We start from the raw sequence: 21697 nt of genomic DNA on the forward strand, positions 1-21697 counted from the left end.
GTTGAAAGGCAGAATTATACAAATGGAGACATACATTATATATAAATGAGGTTTATATATCTATCTCTCTATATTTAACTTTTTCTTCAGTGCTTTAAAAAGTGACATGTTATTTTCAAGTTAGTATATGAATAAGTAATGAAAAAAACTAATTTGAAGATTATTTATGTTATATTCATTCATAGTAAAGATAAGCTTCTTTAATATTTTTAAATATTTTCTCAGAAATAAATGTTAAGTTCAAGCTTATTTTTCAAAATGCATAACTTCTATGCCATTCTATCCTTACCTCCCCCACTAGTTCCCTACACAAATTAAAGTCTTTAGTTCATTTCCTTAATGTTTAATGGAGTAGATGTCTTCTTATATGATGTGAGTAGAAGTGGTAGTTGGTCAGTTAATTAAGAAAGAAAATAAAATTGGATTAAACAGAATCATATATATGTATACATACACTATATACATATAAATATGCATAAATTAAATGTTTTGACTTAAAATTTATAGCTTATAAAGTGCCTTTGTTCATTAATCTTTTAATGTTGGACTTTCTTTTTGATATGGTTTTGCTAATAGGAGGTCTCTGAAGTCTTTCTTGCATGAATTACATACATAATGCATCTTCTATGATTTCAAATTCTGATTTCATTAAAGAGTTTTTGCGTAGCAAAGAAAACCACCAACAAAATGGAAAGACAACCCACTGAATGGGAGAACATATTCGCCAATGATACATCTGATAAGAGGTTAATATCCAAAATTTATAAAGAACTTACACAACTCAACACCAAAAAACTCCCAAACAATCCAATTAAAAAATGGGTAAGCCCTAGTGGGTTTGGCTCAGTGGATAGAGAGTTGGCCTGAAGACCGAAGGGTCCCGGGTTTAATTCCTGTCAAGGGCACATACTTCGGTTGCAGGCTCCTCCCCAGCCCGGGCCCTGGTCAGGGCTTGTGCAGGAGGCAACCAATCAATGTGTTTCTCTTACATTGATGTTTTCCTCTGTCTTTCCCTCTCTTCCGCTCTCTCTAAAAATCAATGGAAAAATCCTCGGTGAGGATTAAAAGAAAAAAATGGGTAAAAGATCTGACTATACACTTCTACAAAGAGGACATACAGATGGCCAATAGACATGTGAAAAGATGCTCAACATCACTAATCATCAGAGAAATGTAAATTAAAACCACAATGAAATATCACCTCACACCTGTCAGAATGGCTATCATCAATAAATCAATAAACAACAAGTGTTGGTAAGGATGTGGAGAAAAGGGAATCCTTGTGCACTGTTGGTGGGAATGCAGCCACTTTAGAAAGCAGTATGGAGTTACTTCAAAAAATTAAAAACGGAACTGCCTTATGACCCAGTGATTCCACTTCTGAGAATTTATCCAAAGAAACTGGAAACAATAATGCAAAAGAATATATATACCCCTGTGTTCATGGCATCATTATTTACAATAGCCAAGATTTGGAAGCAGCCCAAGTGTCCATCAGTAGATGAGTGGATAAGAAGCTGTGGTACATTTACACAATGGAATACTACTCGGCTGTAAAAAGGAAGAAAATTTCACCCTTTGGACGGCATGTTTGGATCTGGAGAACATTATGCTAAGTGAAATAAACCAGTCAGAGAAAGACAAGTATCATATAATTTCACTCATATGTGGAATCTAATGAACAAACTGAACTATCAAGAAAAATAAAGACAGACTCATAGATAGAGAGCAGGCAGACAGCTCTGGGGGGAGGGATTGAGCAAAAAAGACAAAGAAAGAATTCATGGATATGGACAACAGTGTGGTTATTGCAGCGTGGAAGGGGGTGGGTGGAGGTGGAAAAGGGCAGAGAGGGGATAAATGGTGATGGAAATAAATGAATAAATAAATAAATAAAATAAAAAGAAAACAAATGGAACAATTACTCTACAGTTGTTTTCCTTATAGAAAGATTTTTAAATGATCCTAATTGATTTAATGTTATCAGCCTATTCAGGTTCTCTATTTTTTTTTTCTTGAATCAGGTTTGGTGAGTTTTATTTTGTGGTCATTCATCCATTATCTTTAAATTTTCAAGTTTATTGCATAACATCCTATTATCTGTTTAATACTTTTAGTAGTAACAGTTATGTTCCTTTTTAATCCCTAATAATTTTTTTCTTCTCTTTTTCTTTTGATCAGTCTCTCCAGTAGTTTTATTAATGTCTTTAAGTAATCAGCTTTTGTCTTTGTACTCCTCTTGATTATATGTTTATATTTGCTCTTATTTTTATTTATTTAATTTTTCTATGTTTATTATTTAATCCTACTTTCTTTAGATTTATTCTGCATTCTTTTTCTAAATCCTCAAGTTAGATTTTTAAAATTCATTCTGAGCCTTTTTTTGTTTTTGGTAATAAAAACTGACTAAGGGAATAAATTTATCTCCAAGAACTCCTTAAGCAACATACATATTCTATTACTGTTTAATTATAAGTATTTTATATATTTTGCTATGGTTTTTTTAATTGACCCAAGAGTTGTTTTGATGAGTTCTTTTTCAAAAAATTTTAATTGATTTTAAAGCGAGCAGAAGGGAGAGGGAATGAGATGGAGAAACATCAATGAGAAAGAAACATCCATCACTGCCTCCTTCATGCCCCCTACTGGGGTTTGATCCCTTAACCCAGGAATGTACCCCTGACTGGAAATCTAACCAGCGACTCTAGGTACATGAGACAACACTCAACCAACTGAACCACACTGGCCAAGACTAGATGAATTTTGTTTTGTTTTAAAATTTCAAGTAAATGGAGTTTTCCAAGTTACTTTTTAAATTTATTTCTAACAAGTGAATTGAGTGGTGAATGTGGTCAGTATTAATACTGATCTTTTGAAATTTAACGAGGCTCTTTTATGGCATATAATGGTGTCAATCTTTATGAATATGCTTAAAAGGAATGCTTATTCTTCGTCCACTATGGGTCATATTCAGTTCATGCTAATATATCTAAGCTTGTCTTTATTTCTTTAAATATTTTAAAGTTAGTTATTTTAGATGTGTGTTATTTCCAGTGTCTGAAGCTTTTGTGGGTCTTCTGTTGTCTGTTGTTTATGCTGCTTCTCACTCATGATGCTTTGTTTACTTAGGTGTAATTTAATGTAGCTTATTTTTCACATTTCTAGTAATCTATTACAGGTATGAAAAAGGACATTTAAAAATATAAAAATATAACATGTAGTCTTCATCCACCTTAGGAAATAACATAATTTAAATCCTTTCTGTTCACCTTCACATTTCTCTATATTCCCTCAAAGATAATCAACATCTTGAGCTTATGTTTATAATTCCTATGCATGTCTTTATACTTTTATTTACCATCATTTCCAAACACCTGCTCCCTTGTCATGTTCTTTCGAGGCCATAACTCTAAGTACTTGACACCTCACCTTCTTGAAGATCTGGAAGGCCACAGACACAATCATGGCCAAAGAAGTATAGTTATGTTTCTGGTAGGGTGACCTTTCCCACATGAAAAGGTAAAGATTTGCTGTAGACAACATTTTTTTTGCCCTTCATAATATTTTCTTTCCATTTTTTCAACTAGGAACATAGACATGAGGCTGAGATAACTATCTCGTTACAGAGGTGACAAGCATAAAGAAGAATTCTATGCTTCTCCGTGGCAGAAATGAAAGATGGAAATAGTCTGGGAACCTGATAGCATTTGCTGGACTTCTGCACTGGTTAGGACTGCCTTTTTGCATGAGATGAATACTGCATTTGATGTCATCTCAGGTATTATTGATTGTAAGACACATCATTACTCTACATACCATTAAGAAGGAAAAGAAAATGCTGACAATTATACAATAATATACTGCTTTCTTTTCACATCACTTATAAATGACGATCTAATTTTAAGGAAAGAAATTTGAAAAAGCATGTGTTTCTAAGAGTCAATGAAATATTTAAAAAAGACAACACCTTTTTAAAAACTACCTTTAGGTTGAGTCCTGGCTGGGTGGCTCAGTTGGTTGGAGCATCGTCCTGTACACCAACAGGTTGCAGGTTTGATTCCCAGTCAGGTCACATACCTAGGTTGCGGGTTCGATCCCCAGTTAGGCATATGGGAGGCAACCGATCAATGTTTCTCTCTCTCTCTCCCTTCCTCTTTCTCTAAAATCAATAAGCAGCCCATCCCGCGTGGCTCAGTGGTTGAGTTCAACCTATGACCCAGGAGGTCACGGTTCAATTCCTGGTCAGGGCACATGCCTGGATTGCAGACTCGATCCCCAGTGCAAGAGGCAGCCATTAATGATTCTCTCTCATCATTGATGTTTCTTTCTCCCTTTCCCTTCCTCTCTGAAATTAATAAAAAATATATTTAAAAATAAAATCAATAAGCATATCCTCGGGTGATGATGAAAAAAAAGAAAGGAACCACCATTAGTTGAGGTTTTAAACACTTGCAGCTAAACAGTTTCATCATAAATACCATCTATAATAATAACAGCGTAATATACTAATTAGACTGGACATCCTTCTGGATGACCTTCTGGATGAAGCTGCAGCAGTGAGGGCTGAGCCCCTTGCACAAATTTTGTGCATCGGGCCTCTAGTTCTATAATAAATAGACACATTTAGACAGAAATGAATGTATCTGAAAGTAGAGGGGGGAGATGATCAGGCTTTGCTAAGAAAGCTGCTTTTTGCTCTACATCAGCAATCTAGATGGCTAAGTCCAGAAATCTGCCAGCATGTCGTGTCCAACCTGGGTCTCTTTATTGACAGGCTTATTTCTTGCCCTTTTCTGGTCTGGTCTGTAATGCTCCAGGTTATGTTTCCAGCCTCCTGGGTGAGCTGAGGACCAGCTGAGTTCAGCCGCTGAGATGCATTGTCTGGAGAGTGGAAGAAGACAGGAGGAGTACATTGTCTTCGTTCTCCTCTTTCTCTGTCCTTTGTGGCATCTCCATCAGCAACTCAAACTCCTCACTGGATTTGGCTCCTGCCAGACAGAACAGCCAGTGGTGTAGCATCTGACCTCTTGTCTTTTGGTCCTTTCCTCCGGGGGGGGGGGGGGGGGGGGGGAGTAGTGCCTTCCTGCTTTTGCTCATCTCAGCATGGCCTCACCAACCCCTATTTGGCCTCTCCACTTGCTCATCTCCCGTGTAACCAATTCCTTTCATTAAAGTCTCTCTGACACTTGGACTACTTGAAGTGATTTTTGTTTCCCTGACTAGAAATCAGTGATACTTTTGGAAAGTTGAATTTTCAGTTGTAAACTAAAGATATTGCTAACAATGTCAAACGGATGGGAATCATAGCAGGAGGTAGGATTGGGACTTGAGAAAAGTCCGATTCCCTGGGCTTTTCCCCAGCATCTAATGTAATATACTCCCTGGGGAAGGGGTGATTATTCCCATTGTAAAATGCAGCTGGTATGCATCCTGAGAAAAGAGGGGAGTTTTTTTTTAAATATATATAATGTTTTTATTGATTTTAGAGAGAGAGGAAGGGAGGGGAAAGAGTAAGAGAAACATTGATGAGAGAGAAAGACAGAGGGGATTGAGCCCACAACCAGGACATATGCCCTGACCAGGAATCAGAACAGAACCTCAACCAACTGAGCCACACTGGCCAGGGCGAGTGGGGAGGTTTTGTTTTTTTTAATCCTCACCTGAGGATATTTTTCTATTGATTTTAGAGAGAGTGGAAGAGAGAGGGAAAGACAGAGAGAAACATCAATGTGAGAGAAACACATCAATTGGTTGCCTCCTGCATGCGCCCTGACTGGGACGGGCTGGGGAGGAGCCTGCAACTGAGGTACATGCCCTTGACCAAAATCAAACCCGGGACCCTTCGATCCGCAGACCGATGCTCTACCCACTGGCCGATGCTCTATCCACTGAGCCAAACCGGCTAGGGCTAGAGGGCAGGTTTTAATGCTCCTTCCCCAGGGCATTGGTTTGAATGTTCACAGGCAGAATAGTCTTTATTCTTGTTCAGAAGGATGTGATCTACACGTTAGTAACTCTTCCAAATGGAACTCTTTATTACTATTATCTCTCTCCACTTGGATACATTAGAAGTGCATAAATATCTTTGGGGCTCAGATTGCTGGTTCATCTTGACCTGGCAAAAGAGTTTACTTCACCTAGGTGTGTTGGACTAGGAGGTGGATGTAGAAAGTAAATGAGATTTGGATTGCCTCCTTATAGAGAGGAGGTGAGTATGACTGGATTACAGTGAGGTTCTGAAATTGAAAATATGGGAAAAACACTATGTGTGAAAATAGAGCAGCCAGAAAAGGATAGTAGACATTTGTGGTCTTCTTCTCTTCCTCCCTTCCTTCCTCCCTCCCTCCCTTCTTTGACAATTCTCTCTCTCTCTCTCTCTCTCTCTCTCTCTCTCTCTCTCTCTCTCTCTCTCTCTCTCTCCCCTTCCCTTTCTTTCTGATAATAGCAATTTGATTTTTCTTTGAGAAATCACCTCTTTTCCACTCTTAGTCCATATGGTTTGATGGTGTTAACACTGTCTCTACCTCTAGAGATAGGAATTTGACTCAGGCCTGGCCAATCCAAACATTGCACCTTCCTGACCAAAATGATTGTCCAGGATGGGCACATGCCCTCTAATCAAAGCCTGTGAAATGCAAAGTTGTAACTTTTGAAAGGGAAGCATTCACTATTGTTCATGCTGGACTTGAAGTTGGGAGGATGTCAGTCTGGCGCTTCTAGCAAACATCTCGCCACCCTGAGAGACGGGCCTGCCTGAGAATGCAGCCAAGACAGGGGGAGGCAAAGGTGAGAGACAGAAGAGAACCAGTTCTTGATGACATTGTGGACCTGCTGGATTCAGCTGTGCCAAAACCCAGAACTAGCTCCTAAACTTTTGAGCTACGTTAACAAGGAAATTCCTTTCTCTAAGCCTGTTTGAGATGTTTTCTTTCCTTCCTTCTTTCTCACTTTCCCCTTTTCTTCCTTTTTCTGAAAGCACCCTATGAAAGCTTCTATATACGAATATCCCCCAAGAATGTATGCACACTTAACAGCGGACAGCTCAATTGATATTTCTTACTTTTTAGACAGAATCCTTTGGAATTAATAATTATTCAAAGTGTGTATACTTTTTTGGGTCACCTGTATTTATGTAGTCTTTTATATGTTATTATTTATCTCTCCCTCCATTTTGCTGAAAGATCCCTAAATATAATAAAAAGCATCAATATATTCATGCACAATCTGGAACTAAAGATGAATTAAATTTGGTAAAAAGAAAATTTTAAATACTATTTCTATAAACAAATGAAAGCCCCCTTTTAATTTTACTGCATTCAGGTCAGGGACAACAGCATTTGTTTTTTAAGATCTGTGGTCTCCCTGCAAGCATGGCTCAGTAGTTGAATGTCGACCTATGAACCAGGAGGTCAGGGTTCAATTCCCGGTCAGGGTACATGTTCAGGTTGTGGGATCCATCCCCAGTGTGGGGCATGCAAGAGACAGCTGATCAATGATTCTCTCTCATCATTGATATTTCTATCTCTCTCCCTCTCCCTTCCTCTCTGAAATCAATAAAAATATTTCTAAAAAATAAAAATCTATGGTCAATATGTTTTCTTAATTCTCATGATATAATGTTTTAATCATGTTATTGTTGCCAATGAGTTTGATACTAGGACACTAGCATACTTTGCCTATTATAAGAATTTAGGAAGCATAATTAAAAGATGTTACATTATCGTTTACAACTCACAAAAAGCTTATTAATGTATAACCAATGGAATGCACTACTGAAAGTATGTTTTTCTCCTCCCAAGTAGGCAAATATTTTCTTTATGAAATTCTATGATCTCACAGGGAAATGACCATTTAATATCACATTCAAGCTTGCCTTTCAGGGCTTGACTTGCATTCAGTCAGTGGGCACCTAAATTGGCCTTGCCTTTCTGTTTGTCTAAGTGACTTCTGGCCAATTTATGATGAAATCTCATTTTCATAGGATTTAATTTTTATGGAGATGGCTGCTTTGTAAAATAAAATTGACTGCCAGTAAGAAACTTTTTAAAAGGTTAAGCGAATTCTTTATTTTAAAAATGATGCTATTGAGTCTTTTTGGTTAAGTTTTCACTTAGTTTTGGGGAAAAAAAATCAATTGCAGAGTTTTAGAATTGGAGAGAAATGGTGAGCTATTTCTGCCACACACCCTCATTTTTGGGTGAGGAAATGCAGCTAGAGAGATATAAAATGGAAGTAGTGGAGAAAGCATTTAAGAATTTGAACTGCCTTTGGCAACCAGAGTGGGTAGAAACTGAGCTGTTCTTTTGTTTGTTTGTTTTTGCACTTACTTTTATTTTCTCATTCCCTTTCTCGGGTCTACTTCCATGGGTAGGAGGTGGGATTCATGGATCATTTTAGAATTATATATTTCTTTCTCTCTAATAATATGTATTTATTGATGTTGATTTTGTTTGTTTACTATCTAACATTCCAGAATCATTGGAGAGTGACTATATAAAATGTCAATTCTTATTATTGCTCCATTAACAGTGCTAATAAGAAGGATAATGTCACACATCCTTTTGGCAGAGGAAAAGGGACAATGGAATCCTGGCAATATATTTCAACAGCAGAGCAAGAAAATTTGGCTAGAATAGTTCCTTTGCCTCCTACAAATCCCATCTTTCTTCAACCTCTTTAACTCTCAAGAACTGTGTAACTATGCACAGTGAGGCTCTGTCTACCTGGCCCTGTGTTCACTCAGCTACACAGCAGGCCATGCGAAGGCCCACACCGTGCCTGAGAATTAGGCAGTTTTCCTCCAGTATTTACTAGTTGCTGTAGATATAGGATCTTAATGAACAAAAGAACAGTAAAATGAGACAAGTCAGCATTTCACTGGTGTTAGAAACTTCCCAGAGAATAAATTTGTCCATCACTATTGGTAGTTCTTTGAACTTTCTGTGTTGTAGCAGCAACATTGTCGGTGACTGAAATTCTGATTTCATACAAGAAAACCACTTCTGAATTTTTAAAAACTATTTTTTTAACACATAAGATTACACGCAATACAAAATACTTGTTTTACAAGTTGAAATCTTTACAGTTATGGGTACAGTTACAGTAATGCAAGTAATATTAGTGCATTCACGTAGAGCAAAGTTATTTATCTTTATTGGGCTTACCACAAAGCTGAGAATGAATTATTTGCTTAAATTGCTTTCTAGTCTTTGAATTAAAAAAGAAAAATTACTTCTACCTCCTTTATAATATTGTCAGAATGAGAAACATTGCCAACAATTCCGTAGTCTGCTATTACTATAAATGAGAAATCGTATTCCAATAGCTTTTAAGTTGTAAGTCATCAAGGTTTGGCTACATATGTCTATCAAATTGTCATTATCTCAGCTTTCAGGAAAAATTACGTCATCTTTGGTAATAGGCTGCCAACAAACAGAAACTGTAGACTACACCATTTTTTCCAAAGAATCCTGTATTTTAATGAATAGCTGAATAAATAGACATTAATTATAAAATTCACATTACGATAGAAGAAAATCCAAACATTCTGATTGCTTTATCTCTTAAATTTGATAGCTACTACAAAACATACTATTTATGTTAGGGTAAAAATAAGCTGAGTCATAGGAGTGTGATGGGAAGTGCTGGCAGATATATACACTAACATGGAGGAGCCATAAAATAAAAGTGTTTGTCTGTACATAACTTTTCCTTACATTTTTTGCATGGAGAAACTCTGTTCTGTAAAATGGGAAAACACACAGTAGACCACATGCAACAAGGACCAATACAATGTGCACAGCAGAATAATCAAACAAGACACAAGAACTATGGGAATTTGGGAGCAAAAAAGAAAAAAAGAAAAAAAGGAAAGGATTGAAACCTGGAATGCTTTTTTCTTATTGAGGTTTCAGAATATAACTTTGTCTAATAAGCCTCCTGATAGTTTTTAAAAGTTCCCACTTGACCGCCTATGGATTAAGTGTGGAGCTAAAAATAAACCATCATATTATACAAAAACTTTGTATATTAGCATACAAAAGGTAACAATTTACTTTTTGTATAAAATATAACCTTTTGATAGTATATTTATTTCACATACGTATAAATATAACCCAAAGAATATGTTTTAAGTATTTCTACCAAAATATTCTTTACAAAAGTTTACAAAACAAGTAATTCATTTATATTTACAGCCTAGCACAGAAAAGACTCTGGGCTAGTGATGTTGGTGTGTGTAAAAGAGGGTGCTTCTAGACATTTGAAAGAATGGGAGAGAGGGTTTTGCAGAACTTTCAAAATGTATTCTTTTTAAGAACAGATATTTAAAGATTTAGTTGTTAAATGACTTCAGTTAAATTACATTTGATAATTGAATATGTGAGTATATAACTAAAAAAGCAGAAGTTAACCTGTGTTCCTCTGTAATGAGGAAAATGATAGCGATATTTTGCAGCCCTCTCAAATCAGCACACATCTTCCCCATTTTACAGCTGATCTGTATGTGGGCACTGAGGTTATGTGACTCTACAGAAACTCTTTCTTTGAGACAGTGCTGAGCCCTGAGGGAGAAAACCGGGATATGAAGGGTCCATCTAGCTGGTGGCAATGATTCTTCCCTTCAGGGACAGAAGAATGAGTAGACTGCTACTAGGAGATCACACTCCATTTAGCTGTTTACCCACACAATACGTCCAAATAAGGTCAGCTTATTTTCTCTCTCAATTATGCTTCCCTTCAAACCCTCTGAAATAGACTTGTACCGACCCATACTCACCATCCCTGGTCTGATCTTTTGCTTCTTATTTTCAACCAAAACATGATACCTAGTAATCTCAGTTTTGACCCCAAAACTTCCTTTCCTTACAAATCAGTCTCTGGTCATCAAAGTAATGAGGGAGGATCAGACTCAATTTCACTCAGCTGGGGAACTAAGCAGCAGGGACCATTATTATAGTAAGTAACACCCCATGTTATCTGTGGCCAAATAAATCTCCTTTACAGAAATGCCTAATGGGTGCTTTCTTTTTAAAATAGTGAAAACTGATGTAAACATGTGCACTAATATTTCAGTATGATTCGGACAGGTGATTGTATCTAAGACTTGGACATGGATTCAGAAATTGGTTGTGGAAGCCCAAATGTTGTTGGACAGCTCTGCATTCAGGCTTCAATGTTTCCTCACTAGACACAGCATCTTACTGAAGTACAGGATATGTGGGGAAGATACTTCACAATTCCCTGAATGTTCTCTAGGTTCTCCAGCTTTCCTTTACTTAGGACAGTGTTTGGTTACTGCAAAGAAACCTATAACATTTCAATCTAGGAAATTTTAGAAAAACTAAATGAAAAGATAAAGTGGAAAGATCAAGCCACACTTGTATCTATCAGAGCAAATTAAGGAATTTGTTGCTTGTTGCTTGGAACTAATACCTCCGCATAACATGGGGTTTAAACAAGCTAAAAGTCGTATTACTTCTCTTTCAGGGAGAAAAGGAGTTTGGGAAACATACGTTACACCGCTAATTACACATCAACATCACAGTTCTGTTTGGATAAATTGGATACTATGTCCTGGAGTTTAGACAGGGAAAAGTGATCCCAATGTTTTACTTTCAGGTTTGAGATTTAAAACAAGCATCTGGACCAAAATGTCCACTACTTTCTGCTTTCCATTTCTAAGCCGCGGTATCTTTATGTAGCCCAACTGAGAGTCAACAGTTGGCCTTTCCAGGGTCCTTGTAAAATACTGCCTTTTAGTGCCTGGAGTTGGCGAATTGTCTCCCTTTTCTCCTTTAGGAGTTGTTCCCCAAGATTTCATCAAGATTTATGTCTTTCATCCAGTCATCATTACCAGGCTCTGTCTTCAGTAAAGAGTCGATGAAATCAGCATCACTGTTTAGGGCGGGGCCCATGTTATCAGTCTGTTGGTTGAGAAAGTCGAAAGCTAAGTCACCGCCATGGTCAGTTCCTTGAAAAGCCCTGGAACTCTGGTTGGGCGAGGGAAAGTTGCCAGGTGTCAGAGATGGTGGCTGGCTTATGCCTGTCCTTGGCTGACTCAACCCTGTTCCTGGCTGATTCAAATTAGGCAAAACCTGTGTGCTCACCTGATTGGGTCTGAGATTCAGACTTCTGAGCGGACCCATGGTTTGTCCATTCAATGTCTGGCCCATTTGGTTCATAGGTCTCATTTGCACCGCTGGTGTTATCTGGTTAGGAGGAGCCACTGCCCTCTGGGAAAATTGTTGGCTACCTACCGCCTGTTGCAATGGCTGGTTTGGAGTATAGGCTGCAGGTGTACCTGTGGGGAAGCGGACTCCTGCGGACTTCAGGGCTTCCTGCTGTTTGGTTGTCGCTTCTTGGGAGGCCCAGTTTGGTGCTGTTGTGTTGGATGTGATCATTACGTTCGATGGTCTCTGTGCTGGCATGCTTGCCATAGAGTGGGTCAAGTTTGGTCTCAGTTGTTGTGAATTGCCAACAGGTCCTGTTGCAAAAGTGGCCACATTATTATTACTAGTTGGCCCTAAGGTAGGTGGCCGTGGCATGAGAGGGTTGTTTTGATTTGCTATCAATTGGTTTGGGTTTCTCTGTTGGGTCAATTGATTCATTCCTGATGTGACACTGTATGTGCCAGGTTGATTGCAAGGCAGATTCCCATACATCCCCATGTTCTGAACCGCCGTGGATAACGATGGCATTCTTGTTCCATGGGAAGTAGACATGAGGCTGGAATTTGGAGTTAAAATGGTGTGTGTTGAAACTGGGTTTGTCAAAGTCTGGTTAGAGTTTAAACTCACTGTTGATGAGCCACCTAAGGAAAAGAAGATAATTATATTAATTCATAGCAGTAGGTTACCTCCTCTTTTTCAGAACTTTGCAATAACTTAGCAAGGCTAAACCTATCACCTTGAAAATCATGTCCAATTCTTCAACTGTATCATCCTTATTCAAGAAGTTGCCACGAGTGGCTCCTGTATCCAGAGGGTAAATTCCCACCTCTTTAAACATCTGGAATTGAATGCAACCAGTGTTCCTGTGGTTATTTCCATATGGAAAGCCTTCTGTTCCAGGAAGTAGTTACTATGGCACTGTTATCCATACGCCATGAGCTACCTTTGCTCATGCCATTTCCCTCTCCTCTGATGTCCTTCCTGCCTCACTGAGCCCTCTCTGTTCTTCAAGGCTCAGGCCAAGGTTCTTCATTAAACTTCCCCTGATATTCCAGCCTCCTCTCTCCAGTAGCATTTGCTCTTTAAAGTTTTAACTTAGCACTTAGCCTTTGTATTGGGAAATCCATGGAGCCTCAAAGGACCTGTCAGCTACATTGATGCCTTTCAATAAGTGATTGGATGTGGGACCACCCAATGATGGGCTGCTGAATGGAGAGGCTCCACACGTAAGATAGCAATTAATCAACACAATGGAATCTTCCTGGCTTGTGGAGATTAAAGTCATCATTGGAAGACATCTTGAGAGGCAAAAGTGAGATGTCAGTAAGATTTGTTTAAAGTGTGTGCTGGATGGTAAGTTCCACAAGGGAAAGAATTTTTGGCTGTTTTGTTCACTCACACCTGTAGACCCATTTTTGCTCCACCCTATACATATACAATGGAATACTACTTAGCCATAAATAAAGATGAAATATTGTCATTTGTGATAACATGTATAGATCTACGTGAAATAAATCAGATGGAAAAGGACAAAAGCCATATTTCATGCATATGTAGAATATAAAACAAATAGTAACATACGTACTAACAAAAACAAACTCATAGATATAGAAAACAGAATGGTGGTTACCAGAAGGGAAGAGATTTGGGGGGGAGGGGATGAGAAAATGGGGCAAAGGGGGTCAAATACACGGCAACGGAAGGAAACTAAACTTTCGGTGGTGAGCACACAGTAAAGTATACAGATATCAAATACTGTTATACACCTAAAATGTACATAATGTTATTCATCAATGTTACCTCAATAAATTAAAAACAATTTTTTTAAAAAGGGAACCTGACGTATTTGGAAGGCCATATTACTTTTCCCTCCTTCCATGTTTCTATCTGGAACATGGATATGAAGCCTGGAGGTGTAGTGGACACACCAACCCTTAGAACAGAAGCTCCATGCTAAAGAAGGTAGAGCAGAAAAGCAAGGAAGCCTGGACCCCTGATAACATAGGAGAGCCACCAAACTAGCCTTAGACTACTGTCCCTAGGGATTCGTTTATGTGAATGGAAAAGAAAGGCCCAAACATCCACCTTGAATTTTGTATAATATTTATTTCCCATAAAACCACTGATAGGCCATGGATGGTATTAGAAGCCATGATCCAAATAAACCCCATCCTGTCTTTTTTAAAATTATCTTTATTGTTGAAAGTATTGCAGATGCCTCCCTTTCATCCCCCATTAACACCCCCCCCACCACCACCACCTTCACCACACTACCATTTTGTCTTTCAACCTTCTCGAGGACAGAATCAACTAGAGAATCCTACTTTTGCCGAGGCAAAATACATAGAGAGTAGAATACATATATCCCTTTTCTAATTTTAGTGGAGAGAGGCAATCTGGTGCATTTGAAAAAGTTGACATAAATTAGAACAACATGTTTATAACAGGGCCAGAAAATGTTAACACACAGGAGTAGTCATAGCTCATTTGTCTCTAGACAACCTTCTTTATGGCTTCTTGAACAGATGAAAGTAACAGGTAAAGCAGAAAGAATTTGGGAAACTCCAAGACAAACTTAATTGACATAAGGAAGTGCAGTGAGTTCTGGGCAGAAGGGACTTGAATAGATGGTGAATAGGAGAAGGCAGGACCAGCACAGGCTAGGTTTGGGAGAACTCCTTTTGGAGTTCAGTGAGAGGAGAGAGATTTTAGGGGTAGTGCCTATCACCTATGTTATATTGAGATATCTATGAAGAAGTTTTGTATTTGAAATGCAATCACCTTTGGTATTTTTGAGAGATTTCATAAAAACGTAACTTGCTTTTTTAAAAAAAATGTTTTTATTGATTTCAGAGAGAGGAAGGGAGAGGGAGAGAGAGATAGAAACATCAGTGATGAGAGTCATGGATTGGTTGCCTCCTGCACATCTACTACTGGGGATCAAGCCTGCCACCCGGAAATGTACCCTGACCAGGAATCAACCATGACCTCCCGGTTCCTGGGTTGATGCTCAACCACTGAGCAACACTGGCTGGGCTAAACTTGCTTTTTAATTATTTCTTGGTGGCAGGACTATTTATGTTAGGGACATGAGCCCAAAGGTGGAGACAAAAAGATTGGGCTTTAAGCAAATTACAAATGTGACTCAGAAAGAAATGGCTACTTACCTTACACTATCTGGGTCAAGATACGTTGTTGGGAGGAGAATGGTTGAACCTAGCAGTTAGAAAATATTTAAGTTTTTTTAACTCTCAGAGGTAGTCCGGAGAGCAGTGAAATATGTGAATACAGAACAAGATTAAGCAAGAAATGATGAGAAAACTACATATATTCAAGTTTGGTCTTGCTCTGAAAGTTATATGGGTGGTAGTGAAGTAGTCTAAGAAAGATGTAACAATCAAATATAAGATGGGGAAAGGAGGAAATATTAAAAACCGAACATTTTTCTTCTTCCCACAGCTACAATTTCTATTAATTTTTGAGAACACTTACCAGAATACTGAGCAGTTGGTTGCATGTTACCCATATTTCTTCTTTGGTCTTTGTAATCTGGGGGTGGCCTTGTCAAATGTCTGTTTATCTGATCTTGTGAAGTAATTTTCTCCTTGAAAACACAAATGAAAACATATTGAATTGCATTGTTACTTTATCACTTATAACAATTTATAGACTTTTATTCAAAAAAGAATATGAGAACAATCTTCAGTCATAGTTATGAATCATGGACCTTATTTATTAGTCTCAATTCAGAGACAAATCCTTGCCATTTCAATAAACTTATTGTATGGAAGTGCAACTTCTACTTTCCTTAACATTTGACATGTGTTTTAGGTGTAGCAACTACTCTTATTTTCTTTACTTTGCAATTAGATTTTGATGAGGACTAAATTTGTATAGTTTTTGAGATGATAGTTCCAGTTTTATTTTGTAGTACACTTGGTATGCTTTGGCACCTATACAGGATGGGGCAAAAGTGGGTTTATAGTTGTTTGTATGGACAATAATACAATAATTAATAAGTAATAATACAAGAATAACCTATCTGTTGCATCTACTCACAACTGTAAACCTACTTTTGCCCCACCCTGTATATAGGTCTGGCCCCACAGAGTTGAAGGCACAGGATTAGGGTTTCCAGATAAAATACAGGACACTGGGGTATTCTGTATTTTTATTTGCTAAATCTGGCAACTCTAGACAGGAGGAAATAACCTATCAGGTACTGGTAGAGGCGATATAGGCATATTACTTCCTTTTTCCCTCATAAACAACCCTGGAAGGTAGGTCTGATTATTCCCACCTCATTGTTGAGAAACAGAGGCTTCCTTAGGCTAGTGACTTACCCAAGATCACAAAGTGTAGAAGAGAAACCAAATCCTGAGTCAAAAACTCAGGCTCTTTCCTGCCATACCATACAAGGGCTCTCTTTCTCTGTCCCCCATTCTCTAGGCACAGAAATTTCCCAGGCTCCCTCTTTTCTTCCTTTTGGAGTCACCTACCTTTAGATCTTTAGAGTGGGTTTCTTTGGGAGCTAAGAGAGGAAATAGGGAACACTCTACTTATATTGCCAATGTAGTTTATTATTGTTTCGATGAGGGAGACTGCACAGGGGCCCATGTAAGAAAGAGCCTGTCACAGGACTTGGGCTTTGGTTGGTTGATGTTGGGAGGGTCTAAGGAAGTGAGGATTTGTTCTGGATTGTCAGCTATCAGAAAGTGAGGTTGATTCTATGACTGAGTAATGAAATAGCTGTCACTCATTTAGCCAAAGAGGGGGATTTTGGTATTTTGTGGGCTGCACAGTGACCTTGTTTATATCTGTTTTTAGACAAAATTATCAAGTGGCCTTATTTTGTCTCATTTTATCATGGTCTCAGAGTAACCCTGTCTGAGGCCAGTATTTTGTAACATTGTTTAGGTCCAACAGAGAACAAAGCGGCCTGGCTGTCCTATCAGATCGGGACATCAAGGGCTACTTTTTTTTGCATTCTCAGTATGGATCAGGAAATTTTTAAACGTGCTTCACCGCACCCCAAAGCAACCTCCATTTTCAAAGATAAAGATAATTGGCATAGGTAGACAGAGAACAATATAATTTTAGAAAAGTCAATAAATAGAAAAGAAGACCATGTAACAGATAGATGGGTAAATTACATGAAAGCCAAACCCGTACAAACCATGGGTATCTCAGTTTCCCATAAAATTCCAGGCTTTCTAAGTAGAATAAATCCACTATACAGGGGGGGGGGGGGAGCCTTAAAACAACAACAAACCAAATTCAAATTCTTGTTTCAAAGAAAAAAAGAAACTTGAAAGGCTCACAAGGGTTTTTGGGGCATCAAGTAGTTCATATAAAACACAATTTTGATGAGCTAAGTGTAAATGAATCAGAAACACATGGATACATTTCTTTTAAATATGGGTTCACAAATTAAGGGAAAAAGTGGTTGGTGAAACTTTGGGTTTACCCAAACCCTAAATGTTTAAAAAAACAGCTTTCAGATGTTCTATGAACCCAAATGTGGCAATGTTCAACCATTCCTGTTGTAAACTATTGTGCAAGCTGACAGTTTTGATTTTTATGCCAAGCATGGGGCTTTCTGAAATCTTCTCTTTTTCAAAAGCATCCATTATTTTTTTCTTATGCAATTAGGTGTTTCTGCTGTATATGTTGAAGAAAATCAGATTCATGTGGAGAGAGAGAAAGGGGAGAGAGAGAGAGAGAGAGAGACATTAGGCTTTTCATTTCCCATTAAAGACTAGATTTCAAATTTGGACTTATTTATATATATTCAATTTAATTATTGACATTTTATTTCCCCGAGGGCTAAATTAAGTCACCTAAAGCGTTAACATATGCATCTCTGGAAACTTGATCTTCTTTAACTACTTGTTCACACATGAGTTAGAAGTAATGGCCTTGCACATGGACTATCACAGGAAGGCCTCTTCGTCACTGTGTGCTGCAGAGTAGCCAAGACCAACCTTCAGCACAGAGTGGAGACTGCTTCATTCTCTAGAGGTCAACATTCCCATTCTGTGCAAGTGTAAACTCGCAGGCATCCCTGAGACAACTTCTGTGTAACATGGAATTTAACTCATCAACGAATGTCTCAGGATAACGCAATATTTTGGGCCGAAACACCTAATACAGCGAGAATCGGTCCTGCTTCAGTTTTGCCATCTCAACATGTAAAATGTGAATACTTCTAGGACCTCCCACACACTCCTGTTGTAAGGATTAATCCTTTAATTCTGAAAAAGCTCAGCATGGTGCCTGGCACATAGTAGGTGCACGAAACGTGTTGATAATTATGATGTCCATTGTAATAAGTACCAATCGCCTCTACTCCTTGTGCTTCATTGGTGGGAGAGTAATAGAGAGTAAGGATAACACTTTCATGAGAAAATGTCTCAATGTAGGCGCCTATCTGGCCTTGCCAACTGACTGCAAATGACTACAAAGCATATGCTAATGTAAAGTGGTATCAAAGACGGTTTCTTCCTGGATATGCTAAAAAGTACAGGCACCCTCAATGGCATCCAAACAAGAGAAATGTGAATGGTTTATAAAAATCACAAAAAACAGCAGCCTCGTTCTCATTCATCTCTCTCGCAGCTCATGCCACTGCCCTTTGCACCTGTCCCAGTGGTGACTCAACGGGGGCTCAATGGGAATTAGGCCGGTGCCAGGATAGGACCCTCGTGGAATGTTTCCTTGCCTTTTAATCAGAGCTGAAAACCCAGAATTTCAACCTCTGCATGTTATAATTTGACAAATTAGTAGCATTGATGGGAATGACAGTGTAACCAGGAAGTCAATCTTAGATTGTACATTTTTCTCCTTCTCTACCCTTGTTCCTAAGCTATTTAGTTATAAGGTAAAAAACAAAACAAAACAATAACCCAAACAAATGGGAGAAAGTGAGTAGGAGAACTGGGGTTTTAACAACTATGATTTATAGGAGAAATCAGATGCATCACTTTAGGTCGGTGGTTCCCCTAAACCTTAGGGCAATACTCAAGGTCACCTGAAAATTTATTTCTCACTATTTCTTATTCAAATTCAAATAAATTTATTTCTATTTCTTCTCATATGCTTTGGACTTTAAACGTATTCCATTTGTTATTCCTTAAGAAACAGAAATAATTATTACATTATTATGCATACTTTTCATTATGTATTAAATATTTCATGATAAAATCTCAGACTAACAAATATACACATAGGCTGTGCCTTTTGGTCTCTGGCCCACCCTCTGCCTGGAACCCATCAGAATCCTACAGTCCTTCAAAGTCAAATTTTACCTTTTCCGGGAGACTATCCCCAATCTCTCCAGCTGGATTTCATATTTTCCTCCATTACATTTTTCCTTACTATGTGTATACCTTTATTATAATGCAAATCTGAATCTAGTACTTCCTTGTTTAAAATCCTTAACATCCTTTCCATTGCTTTTCAGACAATGTAGATTCTGATTTCTTAAGCTCTATCCTCTGGCTTTTCTCTGTCCTTGTGCTCGGTCTATGCCTCCGCTAACTGATATGTCGTATGTTGTCTCTGAGTCTTTGAATTTGCTGGCTCTTCTGGCTGTAAACCCTTGCTCTTCATCTGCACCTCCCACTTCACCTTCAGATCTTCAGTAGATATTACTTCCTCTCTGGAACCATTCCTAGTAGTTCCCACATCATAGCATTTCATCACATGCCTTACAGTTGCCTATTTATTTAGCATCCCCAGTGGGCTCCACGCAGGGTCTGTCTCGTTTATGGCTGTATTCCCATTGTAAATAACTAAATATTTACTGAATGGAATTTAGAACTTATCACACCTTGGGTTTTTGACTCTTAATACATAGTTCCTTGAATATAAAAATTTGTGTGTTTTTTTTCTTCTATTTTCTGTGTTCCTTGGCTCTATCAACCTGGAGATGGTTAACCTTGTCCCTTTCTTCTTTCATTTGGCCAGTTTGAAGGGAGAGAATGGAACTTGGAGATAGGGCTTTGGTCCTAGGAGGCAGGAAGGGTTTGGATCAGCTGTTGAGTGCATGTGTATGTCTGAGAATACAGAAGGAATGAGCAGATAAACACTGAACAGGGTTAATGTTTGGGTAATGTGTGGGAAATAATGGCCCTGACTTTCTTTAAGGCTACTTCCATATGATAAAAGTGGGAAATACATTTTCAATTTTCTTAAAAAAAAATCCCCCATTTTGAGATGCTATATTTTAAAAACTGCTTTTACAATTCTCTTATCTCTAAAATCAGTTTGGGTTTGAGCTGATTAGAGTTCTGTTCACTATTTCTGCCCCTCGGGGCTGCGGAACAAGACTGGTTTCTTTTGCCTGATTCAAGTGCCCATGTTGGTGGTTCTAAACATTCCTGGGCTGGGCAGGGCTAGATAGCTGAGGTGCCCTGCTTTCCAACTGTCCAGCAGCTGGTAAATCAAGTATTTTTTTGTTTATTTTTCCCCCTGAAGCACTTCACATGTATAGAATTAACTTCTCTCAGAGACAGGACACCCTTTTTGCTGTCCCATAAGTAGGCACAGAAAAGGGCAGCAAATAGAAATGGAAAGCAATGAACTCTCTCTGTTGGGCCGGCAGGTACGTGCAGTAGACCATAGGAGAAAGCTTTACCGCATCCACCAGCATCTGCTGCTGCAGGAGAAGCTGCTGTTTCTGCTCCAGGATCTGCCTCTGTAGAGTCTGTTTCTTTCCCATCAATTGCTGATTCAACAGTGATTGCTGGGAGTTCATGTAACCACTTCCAGTGTTTGGATTTGAGCAGGGGTTGGGACTTGGACTGGGGCCTGTGCTCTGGCCTACCACAGTGTGTTGATCCTAAAGAAGAGAAAGGAGGGAGAAAGCTACTGTGAATTGAGAGAAGCAAAACGTATCACACAGATCATAAGCTTAGATTCTGAACATTTTTCATCTTGTTAAGATCAAACATGGTTAACGGGTTGGAGATCAGAGAATTGCTTTCTAAGTGTAGAAGAAATAATGGCATATCACGGCAACCGAAGCAGCTGGGTCAGTGACATCAGGGCCCTGGAAAAGCTCCCCTAGGGCTCTGGTGGGGGAACCTCCACATTCCAGAAGGTGTTTATGGAACCTCAAAGAAAACGACCATAAAAACAGATGGCAAACCTCTCAATTGCTCAGGAACAAACACATCATAAAGTAACAAGTTCTCCCTTTCCCCTAAGGTTAGCACATATCAATGCTGATCCTGCAAAGAAAATTAGGTTTCAATTCACATGTTTAAAATTTGAACAAGCATTTTGAAAAGAAGGGGCCTTGCTTGTGATGATAAGGCAGGAAGGCCTGTGACTTCTGTTTTACAAACACTCCCAAACTTGAAGAGGACTTCATTTTTCAGAGACTTGTTAATTTTGTTCCCTGGTCAGTAAGTCAGACATCTCAGTGCTTAAGGAATAAAAGAGCACCCAACTGACTGGCAATGAAAAAGTACTGACTGAAAACTCACATTGTATATGAAATAATACTGGGTACTAGTGAATCT

The 21697-nt window shown here is 38.5% G+C and overlaps 1 protein-coding gene across 1 annotated transcript in view; it reads right to left on the reverse strand.

Annotated features, from left to right (window-relative positions):
* Positions 1–8969: 8969 nt before the first annotated feature.
* MAML2 (mastermind like transcriptional coactivator 2) overlaps positions 8970–21697 on the reverse strand; it is a 360548-nt gene continuing 347820 nt past the window's right edge. The window contains exons 3-5 of the mRNA XM_079788474.1: positions 20809–21012; positions 15663–15774; positions 8970–12811 (exon numbers count right to left, since the gene is read on the reverse strand). Of these exons, the coding sequence (XP_079644600.1) occupies positions 11796–12811; positions 15663–15774; positions 20809–21012 (1332 nt within the window). The 3' untranslated portion in view covers positions 8970–11795. The remainder of the gene's footprint in view (positions 12812–15662; positions 15775–20808; positions 21013–21697) is intronic.

This window comes from Cnephaeus nilssonii (assembly GCF_951640355.1).
Source record: "Cnephaeus nilssonii genome assembly, chromosome: 13".
NCBI lineage: Eukaryota > Metazoa > Chordata > Mammalia > Chiroptera > Vespertilionidae > Cnephaeus > Cnephaeus nilssonii.